Source organism: Halichoerus grypus, chromosome 8, assembly GCF_964656455.1.
Source record: "Halichoerus grypus chromosome 8, mHalGry1.hap1.1, whole genome shotgun sequence".
NCBI classification, from domain to species: Eukaryota; Metazoa; Chordata; class Mammalia; order Carnivora; family Phocidae; genus Halichoerus; species Halichoerus grypus.
Genome location: NC_135719.1, coordinates 6,551,895 through 6,571,570, shown reverse-complemented (window position 1 = coordinate 6,571,570; position 19,676 = coordinate 6,551,895). Strand labels below are relative to the sequence as shown.

The 19,676-nt window shown below is 45.5% G+C and overlaps 1 protein-coding gene across 4 annotated transcripts in view; it reads left to right on the top strand.

Moving 5' to 3' along the window:
• ABHD2 (abhydrolase domain containing 2, acylglycerol lipase) overlaps nt 1-19,676 on the top strand; it is a 97,137-nt gene that overhangs the window by 43,238 nt on the left and 34,223 nt on the right. For all 4 annotated transcript variants that reach the window (XM_036072658.2, XM_036072666.2, XM_078078892.1 and 1 more), the window contains 2 exons: nt 15,577-15,752; nt 18,201-18,368. In XM_036072658.2, coding sequence (XP_035928551.1) covers nt 15,577-15,752; nt 18,201-18,368 — 344 coding nt within the window. The remainder of the gene's footprint in view (nt 1-15,576; nt 15,753-18,200; nt 18,369-19,676) is intronic.

Sequence of the window (19,676 nt, the reverse complement as noted above, 5' to 3'; positions counted from 1 at the left end):
CACGAGGGTGGAGTTGTTGACTTTTTGAGGAAATATTTTTCTGTGTTCTCATGCCGTAGGAGAGGGCGGCCATTTTAACAGAGCTCAACCACAGCCGCCAACAGTGGCTTCTTTCAGCTTCTTTGGAACCGTGTTCCTCTCATTGAAAGCTCCAGAGCAGCTGCATCATTTCCTTCTTTTTACTTTCAGCTCAGGGCTCACCTAGCTCAAGAAGCAGTGGCTGTTTCCCAGAAGTTCCCCAAGCAGCAGAGTGTGTGACCTGGTTCTCTCCTGAGTGTTGGCCTCGCTGTCCGTGGGCTCCCACGCTTATCAGAGGAAATTTATAATCAGCCCTCATATGCCTTGAACCAGTGTTCCCAGTTTTGTGATTATTCCATGCAAAAACAGCACTTATGTACACAATACACACTCACTTATTTCTTTTCCTTTTATTGCACAGAGTAGCATACCACATACATACTCTTGTGCACCTTGCTTTTCTTCATGAAATATCACCGCAGGACTCTTCCACACGAGTGTACGAAGCATATCCACCATGTACGTCTAGGCTGTTTGGTATTCCATAGTGGGGAGCCCTTTGTTTCATTCGTCTGCTGATGGAGGCTTCACTTGTCTCTAGCCTTTTACTTTCACAGTGCTGTAACATAATTTTGCATTTATGTTATGATGCCCACATATCCATATAGGATACACTAGAAGCATCTCTTCCCCCCCACACACCTTGCCAACAGAAGGGGTTCTCCTACTTTTTTCTATTTGCCAATCTGGTAGGTAAAAAATATTTTCCTGCCATTTGTATTTCCTCTTATGAAAGAGGCTGTGCATCTTTTTTACATTTAAGAACTATTTTTATTTCCATTTCTATGAATTGCCTATTGGGAGCCAACACCCATTTTCCTGATGGTCATTGGTCTTTTTCCCAATCACCTGGGAGAGTTCTTTATGTGCTGAGGAAATTAGCCTTTTGTGGGATGAGTTGCAAATATCTGTTCTCAGTTTGTCCTCTGTCTTTTGATTTTGCGTATGGTGGTATTTGCCATGCAGATTTAAAATATGTATATATTTGCATAGTCAAATCTTTTGATTGTTTCTTTTGGCTTCGGGGGTTTCTGTTTTTTCTCAGAAAGGCCTTCATTGTACGATTTTTTTTTTTTAATTCCACACTTTTTGCTAGCACATGTATGGTACTATTCTCTGTTTTGAAATGCTCGGTCTCTCTGGAATGTATCCTGGCACGAAGTGTGGCTCCAACTTAATTTTTCATCGGTGGCTACCCTTTACCCAACACCCTTTATTAAACAGTCCAACTTTACCCCATTTACTGAAATGCCACCTTTTTCTCCTACTACATTTCTTGGATGTATTTAGGCACATTTCCAGTGTGTTCCATTCTGTTGATAATCCTGAATATATACCATTCGCAGATTTGTACTTTTTAAACATGTTTTACTATAGGCAGTGCGGGTGCTGCTAATCCCCCCTTGCTACTCTGCTTTTTCAGGATTTCTTTGGCAGTTATAGCCCGTTCAATTTTCCATATGAACTTTAGAATGCTTGTTTGATTCCAAATACGATTTTTTTTTTTTTTTTTTTACTGTGTATCTGTTAGACTTATAGATAATTTAGGGAGAATTAACATGTTTGTAGTTCTGGGTTTTCCAATGCTAGTTGATTTGTTCCAATCTCTCCAGAGCCCGAAGGAGCCTTACGCAATTTCCTTCTTACCTTCTTGTGATTGTGAACTCCCTGGGAACAGGGATGGAGTCAGGTTTTGAATGTGGGTTTTTAGTAATGATATCAATAATTACTGACCAAAGAAGCGTTTTTTTTTTTTTTAATCTTTTAAGAACCCCTCTTTTTTCTAATGTCACGGCTTGCCATTTTGTGAATTATTTTCTGCACGTGAAAGAAAAGCAAGACACATGCTTGATGTTGCGTGCCAACACTTTAACTCTTAGACGCCATCTCTTGATTCAAGGGTTTCTAAAGGACATCCCAGGTGGATCTTCCAGGAACTTCACATTTAGAGAGTCTGGGTTTCCCCCACTCGGAATAGTAGCAAACGCAGTGGGACTTTTTGGCTTCCATCTTCCATCCTGCCCAGGCCGGGCACAGATTTTGAGGTGGCCTTGGGCTGAGAAGCGGACAAAAGACAATCGTGGATTGGGCAAAGAGCAGATGGTTGACATCTGTGTGGGTGACAGGAGAGGGGTCTCTGCGGGGGAGACGCGGACAAAACAGAGGTGTTCCGTGGGCTGTGCGTCAGCACACGTCCTGTTCGGTCAGCAGGAGCAGGTTTTCCAAATCCATAATTTAGCAACAGGAAGGGTGAGACCAGGAAGGAGCGGGTTCTGGGCAAAGCATGGGTGAGCCGAGCGAGTTTGCACTACAGTCTCCTACTGGCTCTTGGCGGGACTAGCTTTCATGGATGGCATTTGTCGGGTGGAACCCTGGATGGAGCCTCTTAATAAGCTCCCAGCCTACTGAAAGCAGTGTCAAGACCAGGTTGGGATAGACAGGAATGAGGATCGTGCTTTCATCTCCGGGGGTGTGGCCAGTCCTAAGAGCTGTTTGTTTAGCAGAAAGATAATGGGATCGGATGCATATAACTTGGGAATACAATTCTGAGGATTTCTAACTGGTTTTCTTTGAACTTTAGAACTGAGTTTATTTTTCCTTGAAACAAAAGAGTGTGGTTTCTTTTTAAGCGGTTTTATTGTAACTCCTGTGCCCGTCCTAACATTCACGTTTTATAGCTCGCACAGGATACAGGATGGGGGTCATAGGTGTGCCCCCGCAGCCTGGTGGCCTCCATCCCATGTTTAGAAGCCAGTTCCAGGAACAGAAGATGATTCCTCTCTTGTTTCCTCAGGCCACTTTTGGTCATTTCGGGCAGAAACAAAACATCTCTGCATTGGAATTTTCCTGTGCATCATCCTGCAATTCAGGAATAGAACATCTAGCAACGACAGTGAAAATGTAATGTGTGACATCTGTGAAGAATTATTTGCCTCCAGTGGGGGAAAATGCTGTGTGCAAAGCAGATTTCTGATGAGCCTATTAATGGGTGTTTGGGAAGCTGAATATGCCACATGCCACTTCGAGATGAAAGGCTCGAAGCAAACGATGAAGTCCTTTCCCTGCCTCCCCAGCAGGACTAGGGTGGTGTGTTCACGGTCTGCTCCACATCTGGAGAAGGCCGAGGCCCAGTGGGGTGGGCTCACACAGACCTGCTGGCTTCTGGTCAGCCAGGCTGGATGAGGGCAGAGAGGCCAGAAAGGGAACCAAGGCCTGTGGAGAGGAAGCTCTGGAAGGTCAGGATCCAGGATAAGTATGTATAAAATGTCCTCCTGACCTCAAAAGGTTTCTACACCTTCCCTGCTTCCTTACCTCCCCTGTGTGCACACAAGCATGTACACACACACACACACACACACACACACAGAGGAAGGCCTGGAGCTCAGTTTTCTGACTTCTGAAGCTGCCACAAAGCTTTGCTTCCTCTGTGCACACCCTCCACCTCCCCCCCCTCACTGATGCTCATCCTAATTAATTTATTCTCCCTCATCAATGTAGGATAAAAAATGCTTCCCCAAATCGGACACCTCTCGCCTTCCCACAGCACCTCCCATCCTCTCTCCTGGGTCTCATTACCTTTGGGGAATATTCAGTATGATTTTATTAACATTCTGGCCTCGTCTTAGAAATAATCAAATGTGAATATTCAAATTAGTTACCCTCCAGATGGATCTCCGGCATGAAAAAACTTCACTAACATTAGGGAGTCGGTTACAATTGTGAAAAACATGTAAAATCAAAGAAATGGTTTTTTGTTTAATGTATGTGAAGAAAACCTAAGAGAAGTTCCAACAAATTCAATTCTCGATTGGGAGGAACATGGTTTAATATAACAGTCAGACAAATGATCAGATAGGAAAAACCAGGCGCAAAGATGTTTGTTACTTTAGCCTCTGGTTGAGGGAGTTGATGTGTCTTGACTGGGGCGCAGTGAGAAAGGCTCTGAACTGAAGCTAGACACCTGTCCTCTAATCCTGACCTTGCAACACAAAGCAAGTCAAGGCTCTGTTTTCCTCGTCTGTACACTGGGGGCGATGTCCTCACTCAGAGCCGTAGTGCGGACTCGGTGAGAGACCGGACTAGTTCAGTACTTGACACAGAGATTAGATGCTCAGAAACGTCCCTGCTCTCTGAGGACCTTAGACTCCCTGTCTTAAGTGAGACTGCTATATCAGAATGCCATAAAATTGGTGACTTAAACAACACATATTTATTTTTCACTGTTGTCGGAGGCTGGAAGGTCCAAGAGAAGGTGCCAGCAGATTCGGTCCCTGGTGAGAGTCCTCTTTCTGGCTTGCAGTTGACTGCCTTCATGCTGTGGCCACACGTGGCGGAGAGGGAGAGCTCTAGTCTCTCCCCCTCTCCTTATAGGGACACCAGTCTCATCTTGGGGCTCCACTCTCATGACCTCGTCTACACCTGCTTACCTCCCCAAGGTCCCACCTCCACATTCCATCACATTGCAGGGCAGGGCGTCAGCACATGAAAGTTGAAGGGCACAGACATTCAGTCCTCAACGCTCCCCATCATGCGCTGAGTTAAACGGGTACTTCTCAGCTGCGTGACTAAGCCTCCCCATCAGATCACCCCATTCTGCCTTTCTGACCCCAGTGCCCACCCCTCCTCCGTCACAGGGGTAGTCTGTGTATTTCTCACGTGCTTCCACCGCCAGATTGTGAACCCTACAAGGGCAGGCACTGTGTCTTGTTAATCTCTGAATTTGCTTGACTCAATTTCTAAGAGCCAAAAGAACATAGAGGCCGAGGCAGGCCATCCCGATAACAGGTCTTTGGTTTGGTCCCAGATGCCAGCCTAGAGGCCTTTCTGGTCCATGTTGTCGCTCTCAAAACAAATTTCTTGGTCAGAGTTCTTTCTGCTCAGTGGACAGATACTTTTCTTGAAATGGAAAATTTGTTTATCTGTGTGTGGGCTCTGAGCAGAGCGGAGGGCCTTTTGAGATGGGCATTCTCTGTGGCAACTGAGGAAGGGTCCTGAGCTCATGTCTCCTGAACAGTCCCAGCACCTGCCTTGCTCCCTGGCTGGTGCTTGGCACAAAGCCAGCCAAGGACACTATCAGCCACCCGAAAGCGAGGTTCCCAGGACAGTGTAACTCCTCTGCTTTTTGCCCGGTCACTGAAGTGTCCCTTTGGTCTGGGCTTGCAGAAGGAGAGGGAAGCATGAGGAGCAGAGTATAAAATGGCGGACCCGTGTCTGTGGAGTGAGCAGCCCGCATAGGGAACAAAGTCAAGGCCTGTGGACGTGTGAGGCTTCCAGTCAAGTGCTGTGTTCACAAATGCTAACATTTTAAAGTCACAAACGCTTGAGAAAAGGGCCATTTTGTTGGGTGACCTTCTAAGCCTCAACTAAGTTCTAGATGAATAGCCGAGGTGGCCGTGGATGCCCCACGGAATCCTGCAGAGAGATTGTTCTGCGTTGAGGGTTCCTTATTCTGCCCAATGCCTTTGAATTTAGGCAGGGTGTAAATTAAAGAGGAACTCCTTACTACTTTTTTTTTTTTTAACATTACAGTATTACCCTGGTATTCTTTCTAGTATACGGTGGAGTTGCAGCCCATGTACTTTTCACATTTGCAGATTCAGACTGTACACCGAGAGAGGGGAACGTGCGCGTGCATGCACACATGCACACTCTCATACACCACCGTATTCGTGCTGGCCCCTCAGCAGGCCTTGCATTTAAAGACACGGTTTTTTGTCCCACAGCACAGCCCTAACCTCAAGCCCCCCGTGCCATCTGTGCTTAGTGCAGCCCCAGCCACCTGCCCAGCCCTGGAGGAGAGCTGCCTGAGCCCCACTTACTGAGACAGTGTGTTTCTCCTTCAGGGATGTTCGGGGCTAGTTGACTATAGTTCGTAGTTTCGCCTTTTAACTTGAGGACCAAGCTGTGGGTGAGACATGACCACACCACACTGCAGTGGAGGAAGGGGTCACTCCCAAATGGTCCCCTTCACCATGACCATTGTTGTCTTGTACTTGTGGGAGCCCCAGAACGTGGTCTGAGTGTTTGTCCTTTCTCCTGTTTATTGTCAACTTCTCGCTTGGAAACCTTATTCATTGTTTCTCAATAAGCAGATCTATATCAGGAACAAATACCAGGGCTCGGGGCACCTGGGTGGCTCAGTCGGTTGAGCGTCCGACTTTTGGTTTCGGCTCAGGTCATGATCTTGGGGTCCTGGGATCGAGGCCCACATCGGGCTCCACGCTCAGCGCCGAGTCTGCTTGTCTCTGTCCTTCCCCCTCTGCTCCTCCCCTTGCTCACACACACACTCTCTCTCTAATAAATAAATAAAATCTAAAACAACAAAAAAACAAAAACAGGTCTTGCCATGTTGTTGAAAAGTGTCTGGTTGTCAGTGGCCTTAAAAATGGACAACACCAGAACATGCATATGTTTAATTGGATGTATTTTTAAAGCTAGAGGCTGGCTGTTGACTATTTAAGATATGTGAAGTCCCATTTGCATTGGTTCTAGATAACTCAATATTTTTAAAGGATGACTAATGGAGTCATAGGACCTTCTATAATGACAACATCTACTTGTCCTCATCGTGCCTATTTTCTCATCCAAGTAAGCACTGTGGACACGGTGGGCAAGGACCCAGGGGAAGTCTTAATTCTGCCCTTGGTTAGCATGGTGACCAGGGCCTTGCCATTAACTGTCTGGCCTCCGGGGTCCCCATGATAAAACGAGGCTAACAACATCTGCCATTTCAGATAAATAAAATGTGTTACAGATAAATAAAATGGCAGTTTAATTTATCATGCTCCGTGTTCAAAGAAGGAGGTCAATATATTCATGGTGATAGAGCCACGGTTATTACCTCATACACCCTTGACTTTCTCTGTTCAAGGGCCTGGGGGAACGCCCTTAATGTGCCCACAGTCACTAAAAGAGAGGTCCACATTTCACTCCAGGTGATGTTTCTGAGCTGTACTAAGATTCCAGAGGCCTTGGCCTTCGCCTGTATCTCATTCTTGCAGATAATTAAAGCATGGTAACTCTTCCCTTGCATTCCCTTTGTCTCCATGAAACCATGAGCCCTCTAATTTCCTTCTTAATAGAGTAAAAGCAAGACTACTCAGGTGACCTCCCTGGAGTTCCTCAGCAAGTGGCCTGCCCAGCCACCCCTCCACAGACCCCGAATGGCCCCTGCATTATAGACCTTCTCCCCTATCCAGCTCCTTACTCTCCAGCTCCTATCATCTTCTTTGTTGGTCCCAAGTCTCTTGCCTTCATTGGCCCGGGAAGGGGGAACATGTAGGAAGAGAGTGTGAGCTGAGTTCCAACCACCTGCACTCCCATCGGGAAAAGTCAGGAGGGGCTGAACCCAAGGATATTTAAAATACAATTATTTTCATCAAAGTTAGGCTAACAAATCATTTCAGAGAATATTTTCTGGAACAAATTCTACTGAGACAATTTGATTCCGTGATGATTTTTTTAACATGATGCAGTTAAATTTTATCTTCATCAGGTTTGTTTTCCATTTAAATTTTTCTACAAAGCTTGGAATCGGTTTTTTGTCCATCTTATAAGCTACTGGCCAAAGCTTCTGCTGTAGCAAGTTCTCTCATGGCTGTTATTCCCAAGTCCCATTCTCTAGGTTAAATTTTGCAAGCCTAAATGCTTTTACGAAAACTGGATTCTAATATTTTTTTGAAGACTGGATTCTTTTGTCAATTTTTAGACAGTGCTAAATTATACCACATGCAGTTTTGACTATTGCCAATTTTATTCCGATTCAATCCTTTCTACCGACAATAGCCATTGTGAAGTGAACAAGACTGGTTATGTGTATTTATTTATCAACAAATTCATTTTTAAAATTGTGATAAATATTAAAAGTAGAGATGGAAGTAGAGACAGAGTGGAAGGAAATGGCCTTGAGTCAAAGTAGTAGGGATTAGGGATGTTCAATATCGCTAGGATGGCTATAACAATTAAAAAAAAAATAACAGAAAAATAACAAAGGTTGGTGAGGATGTGGGAAGACTGGAACCCTCATGTATTGCTGGTGGGAATGTAAAATTGTGCAGCCACTATGGAAAAAAGTTTGGAGGTTGCACAAAAAGTGAAGCATAGAATGACCATATGACCCAGAAATTCTGCTCCTAGATATACCCTAAAGAACTGAAAACAGGTATTCAAACAAAAACTTGTATACAAATGTGCACAGCAGCACTGTTCACAATAGCCAACAGGTGGAAACAACCCAATATCCATCAGCTAATGAATGGATACAGAAAAAGTGGTTGGTGTATGCATATGATGAAATATTATTCAGCCATAGAAAGGAATGAAGTGCTGGTCCATGTTAGGACATGGATGAACCTCAAAAACTTTATGCTAAGTGAAAACTCACGAGACAAAAGTCACATATTCAATGATTCCATTTATGTAAAATATCCAGAATATGTAATTCCATAAAACAGGAAGCAGATGAGTGGTTGCCAGGGGCGGTAGGGAGGGGAGAATGAGGAGTGACTGCTTAACACCTATGAGGTCTCCTTTGGGAGCGAAGAAATGTTCTGGAACCAGACAGAGGCGATGATTGTGCAGTATTGTGAATGTACCAAATGCCAGGGAATTGGGAGCTTTAAAATGGTTAATTTCATGTTTTGTGAATTTTACCTCCAAAAAATAGTGGGGCAAAGTGATGGGTCGCACAAAATGTGCTACTTTAAGACAGCAGAGATCATTGACCAGGAGTCATAAAAACTCTACTTTTCTAGATTTCTCCTTTGAAGAAAACAGCACAAACTCTTGTAAGTTTGCTTTCAGAAAGATGGGTGTGTGCGAGAAAAGAGCACTTGAGCAAGTGAGGTGCCCATTTCTGATCTACACTGTGTTATAGGGGAAGCAGATGCTTCAAAGTAAATTTGGGAATTATGGGAAATGCTGAGTTGGGACCAACGTTGGGAACAAGGACCGAAAGAAGAGACTTTGGAGGAATTAGATGGGAACATGATGGTTTGAAGAGGGCTGTGGGATATCAGGGGCACGAAAGCAGCCTCTTGAAGCAAAGACAAGTCTAGCCCAAAACCTGTGGGAAGCATGTGTCACTTTCTGGCTGCCCAGCATCCATTCTTCCTCTCCAAGGGCACACAAATTTCCTCTTGGGGAAGTCCTTCTCTCCTATTGCATGCAGCTAATAAATCGAGGTGCCCCGCCCCCCCCCAATTCCCTTCTTTGGGACACCCCACTCCTGGAGCATGCCTCCTGGGGGTGCTGCCGAGTGTGTAAACAGCACATTCATACAGCAGCCCCAGTTTCTTTCCTAGAGCTTACCCGCTTCAAGCCTGGTCCTCCAGCCTCTTGTCCATTTGGTGAGCACCCCAGCATAGTCCCTTCTTAAGTTAGTTGGGGTCGGATTATGTTACTTTAGCAATTTTTTTTTTTTTTAAGATTTTATTTATTTGCGAGAGAGAGAATGAGAGACAGAGAGCATGAGAGGGAGGAGGGTCAGAGGGAGAAGCAGACTCCACGCTGAGCAGGGAGCCCGATGTGGGACTCGATCCCGGGACTCCAGGATCATGACCTGAGCCGAAGGCAGTCGCTTAACCAGCTGAGCCACCCAGGCGCCCCGGATCGTGTTACTTTAACCCTAGTATCTTGTCTGAAACAAACATAAAATTTTAGCCAAGGAGTAGCTGCTGCTGAGCATCTGGTTCACGGAAAGGGACCTGCATGCGGGGAGAGGGGGCGGGGGGCACAGTCTCAGATGACATATGGGTGCCAGCCCTCTGCCAGTTTGCTAGAGGGCTGCTGGAGAGAATCAGAGGGAATGACAGCTAACTGGATCTGATTGCTATAAAGTCGTTTGATGTCAACCAAAGAACCTGGGTCCCATAGGAAAGAATTGATTGGTCACTCACAGATTGAGGGCAAAGATAAGCAGTAGTCAACTTTTTTTTTTTTCCAGCTCTTTTGTAAACAGCCCAGCAACCATCTGTCCTTGCTGATGTGAACTCCATGTGCCCGAACGCTGTGTGTGTGTGTACATGGAGGGACATGGGTGGGAGGCGGTTTCCCGATTTTCCCTTGTGGGCTTTCCCATTGGGCAGTTCTGTTAGTATAGCCAGGTGTTGCCTACAGATAGGTTCAGAAGATCAGGACATGCCGGCCTCTAGATTTTGTTGTGGTCTAGCTTCTTTCTTCGTAACAATCGTTTATTTATAACAAGCATTTATTAATCACTGGCCACAGCACAACATTGGACAGCCTAGCCTAAGTGTTAGTACACAAGACATCGCCTCTCCTTTCAGGGAGCTCGGAGTAAAACATGCCCAGATGCTAACTCTAAGAATAGCTTTTTTAAAAAATGTAGAAATGCATGCAAATTCGTATAGTAAAAACAGTATTGCAATGTGAAGCAAGCTATAAAGTTTTACTGTAGGACATAAATGCCTGAATAATAGAGAGATACAGCATGTCTTTTAATGGGACAAGTAAAAACTGTAAAGATGTCAGTTTTCCGCAAGGTCATATATAAGTTTGGTGCGTTAACAATTAGAAATCCCGAAATTTTCATGGAACAAGCTAATCCTGTAGTTCATCTGGAAAATAAAATGCCGAAAATCTGCCAAGAAAATTTTGAAAAGGAAAAGTACAGGCCTGCACTGTCAATACTCGAAATAGTCCAGAAAGTTGTATTAATTAAGCCAGAGTCATATTGGCACAAGAATAGAGAAATAGATCAATGAATCAGAAAAGAAAATATAGAAAAATATCTAAATGTTTAATTGGGAACTTGGTATATATTAAAGATGACAGTTAAAATCAGTAGGGAAAGGATGAACCATTTATGGTATAGTTAATTAGCTAACTGTCAGGAAAAAATGAACTGTCTTTACTTTGTATCATTTACAAAAATAAGCAGATTTAAGGGTAATACATTTTTTTAAAACTATAGGCATAATAGAAGAAAATACTGGGGAATATATTTAAAAAGGGGTGCTAGAATAGCTCTTTTTATTTTTATTTATTTATTTTTTTAAAGATTTTATTTATTCATTTGAGACACAGAGATACAGAGAGAGAGAGAGCATGAGCAGTAGGAGAGGCAGAGGGAGAGGGAGAGGAAGAAGCAGACTCCCCGCTGAGTCAGGAGCCCGACGTGGGGCTCGATCCCAGGACCCTGGGATCATGACCTGAGCCGAAGGCAGACGGTTAACCATCTGAGCCACCCAGGTGCCCCAAGAATAGCTCTTTTTAAAACAAAATGTAAAACACAAAGGTTTTAATAGAAAAACCTAACAAATTTGGGGCACCAGCCTGGTTCAGTCGGAGGAGCGTGTGACTTGATCTCAGGGTCGTGAGTTTGAGCCCCTTGCTGGGTAGAGAGATTACTTAAAAAAAAAAAAAACTTAAAAAAAAAAACTAACAAATTTAACCACAAAATATGAAAGTTATATAATATAAAATTAAAATATACGATAAACTGGGAGAAAGTCTTTGCAACATATAATAGAAAATGACACGGCGTAGGGGGTGATAAGAACAGTACCTATGAATCAATTGGAAAAAGATAAAAAATATAACAGGAAAGGGGCGCCTGGGTGGCTCAGTCGTTAGGCGTCTGCCTTCGGCTCAGGTCATGATCCCAGGGTCCTGGGATCGAGCCCCGCATCGGGCTCCCTGCTCAGCGGGGAGCCTGCTTCTCCCTCTCCCGCTCTGCCTGCTTGTGTTCCCTCTCTCGCTGTGTCTCTCTCTTCAAATAAATAAAAAAAAATCTTTAAAAAAATAAAAAAATATATATATAACAGGAAAATGGACAAAGGGTACAACAGTTTACATAAGAAAAATAGGAATGCCCAGTAAACATATGAATTGGGAAGATGCAAATTCAAATAAGAAACTTGTTTTCCACAGATTGGGTCCATCTTAAGAAACACAAATTGAAGTTAAATGCCCATTTTTTTGCCCATCATGATGGCCAAAATGTGAAAGATTGACAGTGCTAATTACTGATGAAGGTGAGGAAGACAGGTACTTCCGTGCAAAAGTGTTGCAAATGTAAATTGGTCCATCTGTTTTGGAAGACAGTTTGATGGTGCTGGGAATTTAAAACGCACACAGCGCTCAGTTCTGTGTCTCTAGCCCCCTAGGGGATGCCTCTCGTCACCGGGTAGGCAAGCCCCGGCTCCTTTAGAGCATGGCGCCAGGTTCCCAAGGAGGTAAAGGCAGAAGCTGCTAGGCTTCTCTCTGAAGGGCCAGACCCAGAGTAAAGCCGATGCCAGCATCTCTTAAGTGCTTATATGTTTATACAAATTTCAAAATATTCTATTGTTTTGGTCCGTATTTCCTCCTTGACCCAAACCATGTAACCAGTTATACCCATTCTGGTTTTTCGTGTTTTAATTTTTTCGTGTGACCTGTGGATAACTTATATAAACAAATGAAAACACACAGCAAAACTTCGCCCCAGTAAATGCTGTCTAAAAATTCAATTTGGTAAACTCTGGTGTCGTGTTATTGTGAAGTTCACTGAAAATGGCGTTTTATCAGTAGGTGGATTGGGAAACGCCCACTGTGCACAACTGACCTCACACTGAAATGAGAAAGTCCCCAAGTGATCCTGAGGCAGTCACGTGTTCTCACGCACACATGTGCACACGCACATGGACCCATGCGCACAGACACACGCACACCTCAGGATTTTCTCTGAGAATGGTGCTGGGTAGCCTGGAAAGAGGACAGTAACCAAACACCAATCGTGCTATAGTCCAACTCATATTGTTAGGGTGCATGTTATTTTTTCTGTGCCTTCTCGGATCTACTATGTGGGTCTGCTGTCTGTTCATCCAGCCGTCCTCCCTTCATGCTCAGTGTATGGAGCGCCCCGGGGATAGACGCAAAGATGGACAAGCCTGGCTCCTGCAGGTGGTGGGGAGGAATGTGCTTGAAAAGAGCCCTCATATCAATCAGGCCCTCTGGATGCCAGGACGGAGCTATGCACAGGGTGCTTTGCCGGGGGCGGGGGGGGGGGGAGCACAGCGAAGGGGCAGCTCCCCCAGCAGCCTGATTGGAAGGGAGTCTTGAAAAACAGATAGTAGCTGGGGAGCAGAAAAATTGGGTGTGCAAGGAGAAAAGGAGAGTATTCCAGGCAGAAGCAACAGCTTGAGCAAAGGCTCTTGGGATAAAAATAGCGCAGCAGGAGGCGTGCCTCTTTGGAGTGGGGACGGGCCAGTGGCTCAGGTTTATCGGAACTTACACAGAAAGATGTAAGCAGGAAGGGCATGGCGGGCCTCCTAGGCCAACTTAGGACCCGTGCTGTGGAGGGGGATGGCCGGGCTCACGTGTTTTGTTTTCCCTCCATGGGCAGGCGGAGGCTGGAGAGTAGAGGCTGGAGGCCACCTCAGAGAGGTGACATGACCCTGAATCACGGGGGCAGTATCAGGATGACCACACGTGTCATCATTACATGGGAAATCTGGGACTAGCCAAGAGAAGATTTTATTTTATTCTTTTGTCATTTTCTGACATTATATTGTATTCTAAACAAGATCAGAAGATACGTATATGAAATTTAATTCATATTTCTTCTGTCCTGTTTAACCTCGGCACATTTCTATTTTTAATTTATATTATAAACAAAATTATCTTTGAATTTTCCTCCAGGAGCAACCAGGAATTTGGTTTCTTGGATCACTTCTCTCCCCCTATGCATAATTTATTGTCTGAAACCCTTTATAAATGCTGTAGCTAAATCTTGTGTAATACTGAGTTGTCCAATTGATGTTATTTTTATAGGCTTGCTTTTTGTTGCTGTCATAATCCACTCATCTCTTATAAACGCTTCTCTCTGCCTCCCAAATGCCGTCGCCTTGGCACGAAGATTTGTACCTGTGGTGTCATGCTGGCAAGTGGCTTCATGTCGTAAGGTCTTAAAATAATCTTTCCTCTCCTCCCCACCCTCACCGAGGAAGTTTGCCTGGGAATTGGCTTGTTTAAGGTGATAGCTTCACTTCTCTTAAATTCGTGGAGACTTCCTGGGGCGCCTGGATGGCTCAGTCGTTAAGCGTCTGCCTTCGGCTCAGGTCATGATCCCAGGGTTCTGGGATCGAGCCCCACATCGGGCTCCCTGCTCCGCGGGAGGCCTGCTTCTCCCTCTCCCACTCCCCCTGCTTGTGTTCCCTCTCTCGCTGTGTCTCTCTCTGTCAAATAAATAAATAAAATCTTTAAAAAAAAAAAAAAAAATTTGTGGAGACTTCCTGAATTAGTTAAAAAAAAAAAAAAAAGTAAATCTGGTTTAATTTAAGGAGGGTTTTTAGGATCAACTGGTATGATAGAAATGATAGGCATGAATTGGGAAATAGGTTAAGGTAAACCCTTAAGAAAATGCTCACCACGGGGCACCTGGGTGGCTCAGTCACTTAAGCCTCTGACTCTTGGTTTCGGCTCAGGTCACGATCTCAGGGTCCTGGGATCGAGCCCCACGTCGGGCTCCCCACTCGGCAGGGAGTCCGCTTCTCCCTGTCCCTCTGCCCCTCCCCCTGCTCTCTCTCTCTCTCAAAATAAATGTTTAAAAAAGTGCTCACCACTGTGCTAGAATACAGAGATGAAGGACGGATGTCATTACCATATTTTATGTTCTATGACTCTAGTTTACATAGAACACAAATCCTGGCCAACCACCAGGCCTGGGCTCAAAGCTGGGCAAGAGAAAACAGTGGCAGTTTCAGGAAATGGGATCATCCTGTGCTGTGGTTGTGAACTATAATCATTTCTTAGTTCTAACAGAGTACCTTGTTTTCCCAGTAATTAACTAGTTTGGGATTTTTGCATTGACTCCCAGGGACCAGAGTCACTCCGTGTTTTCACGAAAGACGGTTGTTAGGGTGGCGTCATGACTTGCTTAGGCTAACAAGCCTTTACCCTTCATTTAGCCCAACAAATATTTACACTGCTCTGCCCTTCCAGCACGTTCTCCAGAGCGTAGAGTGCACCCCGCAACACCCACCCAAGGCACTGACAGGCTCTTGGGAGAGCAGCAGGTTTGGTTAACAGGGTAACCAGTGTAGCTGGGGCCGGTCTTGTCAGGGGAAGGCAAAGAAGTGAGCATTTACTGAGTGTAGGCAGTGTGCTAACTGTTTTATATACATTAGCTCATTTGATAATGAGGCTAACTCTGTCACGTAGCATGTGTTCAAAATGTATTAGTTGCTTTCTTTTTCATCTACATTACAGAAATAACTCATATTGAATTACTTAACACTGTAAATTTGAAATCCTGTCTGTATAAGCATGTTCCAGTGATTTCTAAAGCTAATCTGATACAGGCTGTATTAGTAAATGGGGAAAGGAGGCCAATCGTGGCATGGATGTAAGGTAAAGAAAATCCCATATCTACGCTTCGCATGCAGAACTTGTCAGGAAAAGACCTCAAGTAGGTTGAAAGACGTTTGCTCGAAAATGTTTCCATGCATTGTTCAAGGAGGGTGGTGGAAATTGAGCTCTCCTCTCTTGCTTTCTTAGATACATTCCACCATTGATCTGGGGGAAAAGTGGACACATCCAAACCGCCTTGTATGGGAAGATGGGAAGGGTGAGGTCGCCACACCCCTACGGGCACCGCAAGTTCATCACCATGTCCGACGGAGCCACTTCGACCTTCGACCTCTTCGAGCCCTTGGCGGAGCACTGTGTTGGAGGTGAGCTAGCGCAGGAATACGGTGGGGCCATCACCTGGAAAGGGGACACTGGGCAGTGAGGGAGCATGGTGTACGCGCTCGTGCCGCCGACTCCGCATCACACCCGGGGGCCGGGAGGAAGCCCGCCGCGGTACCTGTCTCAGGGGCAGCCCGCAAGGATCCGCGCTGTCACGTGCTTGCCAGTCACCACGTTGGGCCCCTCAGACAGCAATGCTGGATGCAACTGTTAGTCCTCTCAGAAATACAGAAGCTCAGTGTAAGGGGACAAGGGAGAACGTGGAGCCCAGGCCCCTCAGGACCAGGCCTCTGGTTTGATGACAGCAATAGAAGCCAGACTCATCTAAGAGCTTTATAGATACTGTTACCTCAGTTAAGCCTTCCAGCAAGCCTGAGAGGTCGGGACCTTATTGTCCCGACTCTGCCGATGAAGAAACTAAAGCTCAGAGATACGGGAGTGGGTGGTCTTGTCTGTTGGGCAATAGCAGATAGCGGAGGCTCTCAGGCACCCTCTGCGTCGGTTGCCGCGGACAAAAAGACACATTCGGGTCCATTTATGCAGGGCTCTGGGATACCTGTCTGTCAGAAACCACTCCGATCGCTGCCGCTGCTGGAACTCGGCATTGCTCTGTCCAGCCTATATAGTAAGCAGCCGTGATAAAGAGCTTCACAGTGAGGACTCACGAGCGAGTGGACTTAGGATGGCACCTGCCTCTGACTGCCACTCCTAGTAGAGGAGGACATGTCTGCTCCGTTCTGTAGTGTGCAAGGCACCTAGGTTTGGGGGGGGTTGTGCTTTTTTTGGTAAAGATTTCATCTGTTTATTCAGAGAGAGAGCATACATGCACAAGGGGTGGGGGAGGGGCAGAGGAAGAGAGTGAATCCTGAGCAGACTCCCCGCTGAGCGTGGAGCCCGATGAGGGGCTCTATCTCACGACCCTGAGATCATGACCGGAGCCAAAATCAAGAGCCAGACGCCCAACCAACTGAGCCACCCAGGCACCCCAAGGCACCTTGGTTTTTATAGGAGCTCGGTAACTACTTGGGAGGAAATTCCAGTAAACCTGTTGTACCTTCCAATTCTTTACAGTAACCAGCACTGCTGACGAGCTGGTGACAAAGGTTTAGTTGATATTTCCTTTGTCTGGAACACTCATCCCCCCACCTCTGTATGGCTGCTTCCTCCTGTCGTTCGGGTCTCAACTCAGATGTCACCTCCGCAGAGGGACGGCCCCTGCCTCCCCTCGCTAGTGCTCCCTTCCCAATAAATCCATCATACCTTCCTGCGTTAGTCCTTCAGAGTACCTGCCACTCCCTCAGTAGGTAATTCATGGTCATGATAAAAAATTCAAAAGGTACCTTTAAGATAATACAGAGAAGGGGCGCCTGGGTGGCTCAGTCGTTAGGCCTCTGCCTTCAGCTCAGGTCATGGTCCCGGAGTCCTGGGATCGAGCTCCGCATCGGGCTCCCTGCTCAGCGAGGAGCCTGCTTCTCCCTCTCCCACTCCCCCTGCTTGTGTTCCCTCTGTCACTGTTGTCCCTCCCTGTCAAATAAATAAAATAAAATATTTTAAAAAAAAGGTAATACAGAGAAAGTATAAGTCTCTCTTCCACTCCTACTCCCCACCCATGCTCTTCCCCAGTGGTACCCACTGTTAGGTTTCTCGTGTATGTTTCCAGAGCTAGTGGATGCATTTCTAAACATAGATGTTTTTTTTCCCTCCATGCAAATGGCAGCATATCATAACCCTTTTCTGCACCTTGCTTTTTTTCCACTTAATACATGTTGGAGAGCTCATCCTATCAGTACATGTAAAGATGTCTCTCATTATTTTTAAGGGCTACATAACATTTCATCACTTGGATGTGCAATAATTTATTTAGCCAGACCTCTGTTTCTGGGCACTTAGCTTGTGTTCATTCTTTTGCCATTATCACCTGTACTGTACATAGCTTGCTCTGCTTATGTACAGATGTATCTGTAGACACATACCTGGAAGTAGAATTGCTTGATCAAAGAAGTCTGTGCAAACACTACTTTTTATTTTTCTGCTCATGCATCCTGTCATTCATACAGAAATTAAAAGTAAGGTTTGGAAACTTGTACAGCAGTGTGGCCGGGAAATTTTGTATCTGCTGAATCTAATAATAAAAAATTGAGATTTAAATTGTTTTCATTTCATCTTTCGAGTAATTAATTTTTATCGCATTTTTCAAAATTATCTGTCCATGATCGGAAATTTTATCAACTGACCCTTCAGCATAAATAGTTTGAGAGGCACTGATCGGGACAACTCCAGCCAGAAGGGAAAGATGCTTCTTCCCAGAGAATTGAGTAAAAAGATGTATGTCAGGTTCCCTCCTACTGTTTTCTAAGCCAGTGACGTGTCATCGTGGCCATTTATCATCACTACTCATCGGCTATGTTGGGCTCTCTTTCTTCACCCTGTAGATGACGTTACCATGGTCATCTGCCCTGGAATTGCCAATCACAGCGAGAAGCAGTACATCCGCACCTTCGTCGACTATGCCCAGAAAAACGGCTACCGGTGCGCCGTGCTCAACCACCTGGGCGCCTTGCCCAACATTGAGCTGACCTCACCGCGCATGTTCACCTACGGTAAGTACCGGCACGGCCAAGTGGAGTCCCCCTTACTGTTCTCGCCACAAGTGTGCTGTTACTTCTGTCCTGCTTTACCTTTCTGAGTTCAGAATTTACGCCCATCTGGAGAGGCAGTGGGGCACGTGGTTATACCAGCAGCCAGGGTGTACTGGGCGTTTATGATGCCATGCTTCACATCAGCCTTTCCGATGGGCCCCGGAGCTACCCCCAGCTCATCCTGCCTCCTGGACACAGAGTGTGAAAATCACAGGGGCAGGGCTCCCCCGAGGCCCCCTGCTGGTAGGTAGGTGTCAGAGCAGGGCCAGGAGCCCCATAGCCCATGCCCTGCACCACTGAGCGATCCTGACGCCCATTCCTCAGGACTCTTGTGACTGGCTGGCAAGGGTTGTGATGAGACACACGTGTGGCCGTGGGAAGGGAGTCTGGCACATCAACAACTCATTGAATTCCAAGTTCCTTGAAGAGAGGAACTGGATCTCATCTTGAGACAGATGCTTCTTGCCTTTAATTGAAGTCCCGCATTGGCGAAGGCTCTGTCTTCCAGATTGCCCGTCCTTGATTCTTATTTAAATCTCCCTTCATATTATAGATGCACACATAAATAATAAATACATAAAATATGTGTTTGAATACGCACAAACACTGGGGTTGCTTATAACCAAATAAATTACGGTGCGTTTTAATGGGAAACAACTGAAAATTGCATCTACAATCTCACCATAACTATAATTTCCTATTTGTTTATCTTCCCATTCCTTCATCTGTGTGTACATAGTTTTTATTTAGATGCAGTCAGAGTGTGTATATCTATGGTGACTTAATTTAAATAATCTTATATTCACTAACATAAAGGTGCATAGTCACTACATTTAATCTTTTTACGGGCCGCGTTGCTGTTACTACTCTGTTATTGTTTATCTAACCATTCCTCTTTGTAGTCCATTTAGCTTATTTACAGTTTTTCAGCATTTTAAATAATGATGCTATAAATATCTTTCGCCTAGAATTTGTTTTTCTCTTTAATGACTACCTTGGGCCGAATTTCCAGGACTAGAATTTCAGAGTCGACATTTGGTATGCCTATTTGTCCATATTGTCAGATTGTCCTCCAGCAAGGTTGTTGCGCTTTATGCTGCTACCGGTGATGTGTAGGGTGCGGGTAGGGGAGCGTGAGCGGGGGCACCTGCTCATACCAGGCAGGCTGTCCTGCACCCTGCTGCTTCTCCACACTCACTCCCACGACTAAAGACACCATGTTACACACTCTTCTGTTCAACAGTGTGGTTGGTGGCCTGAAGATCCAGA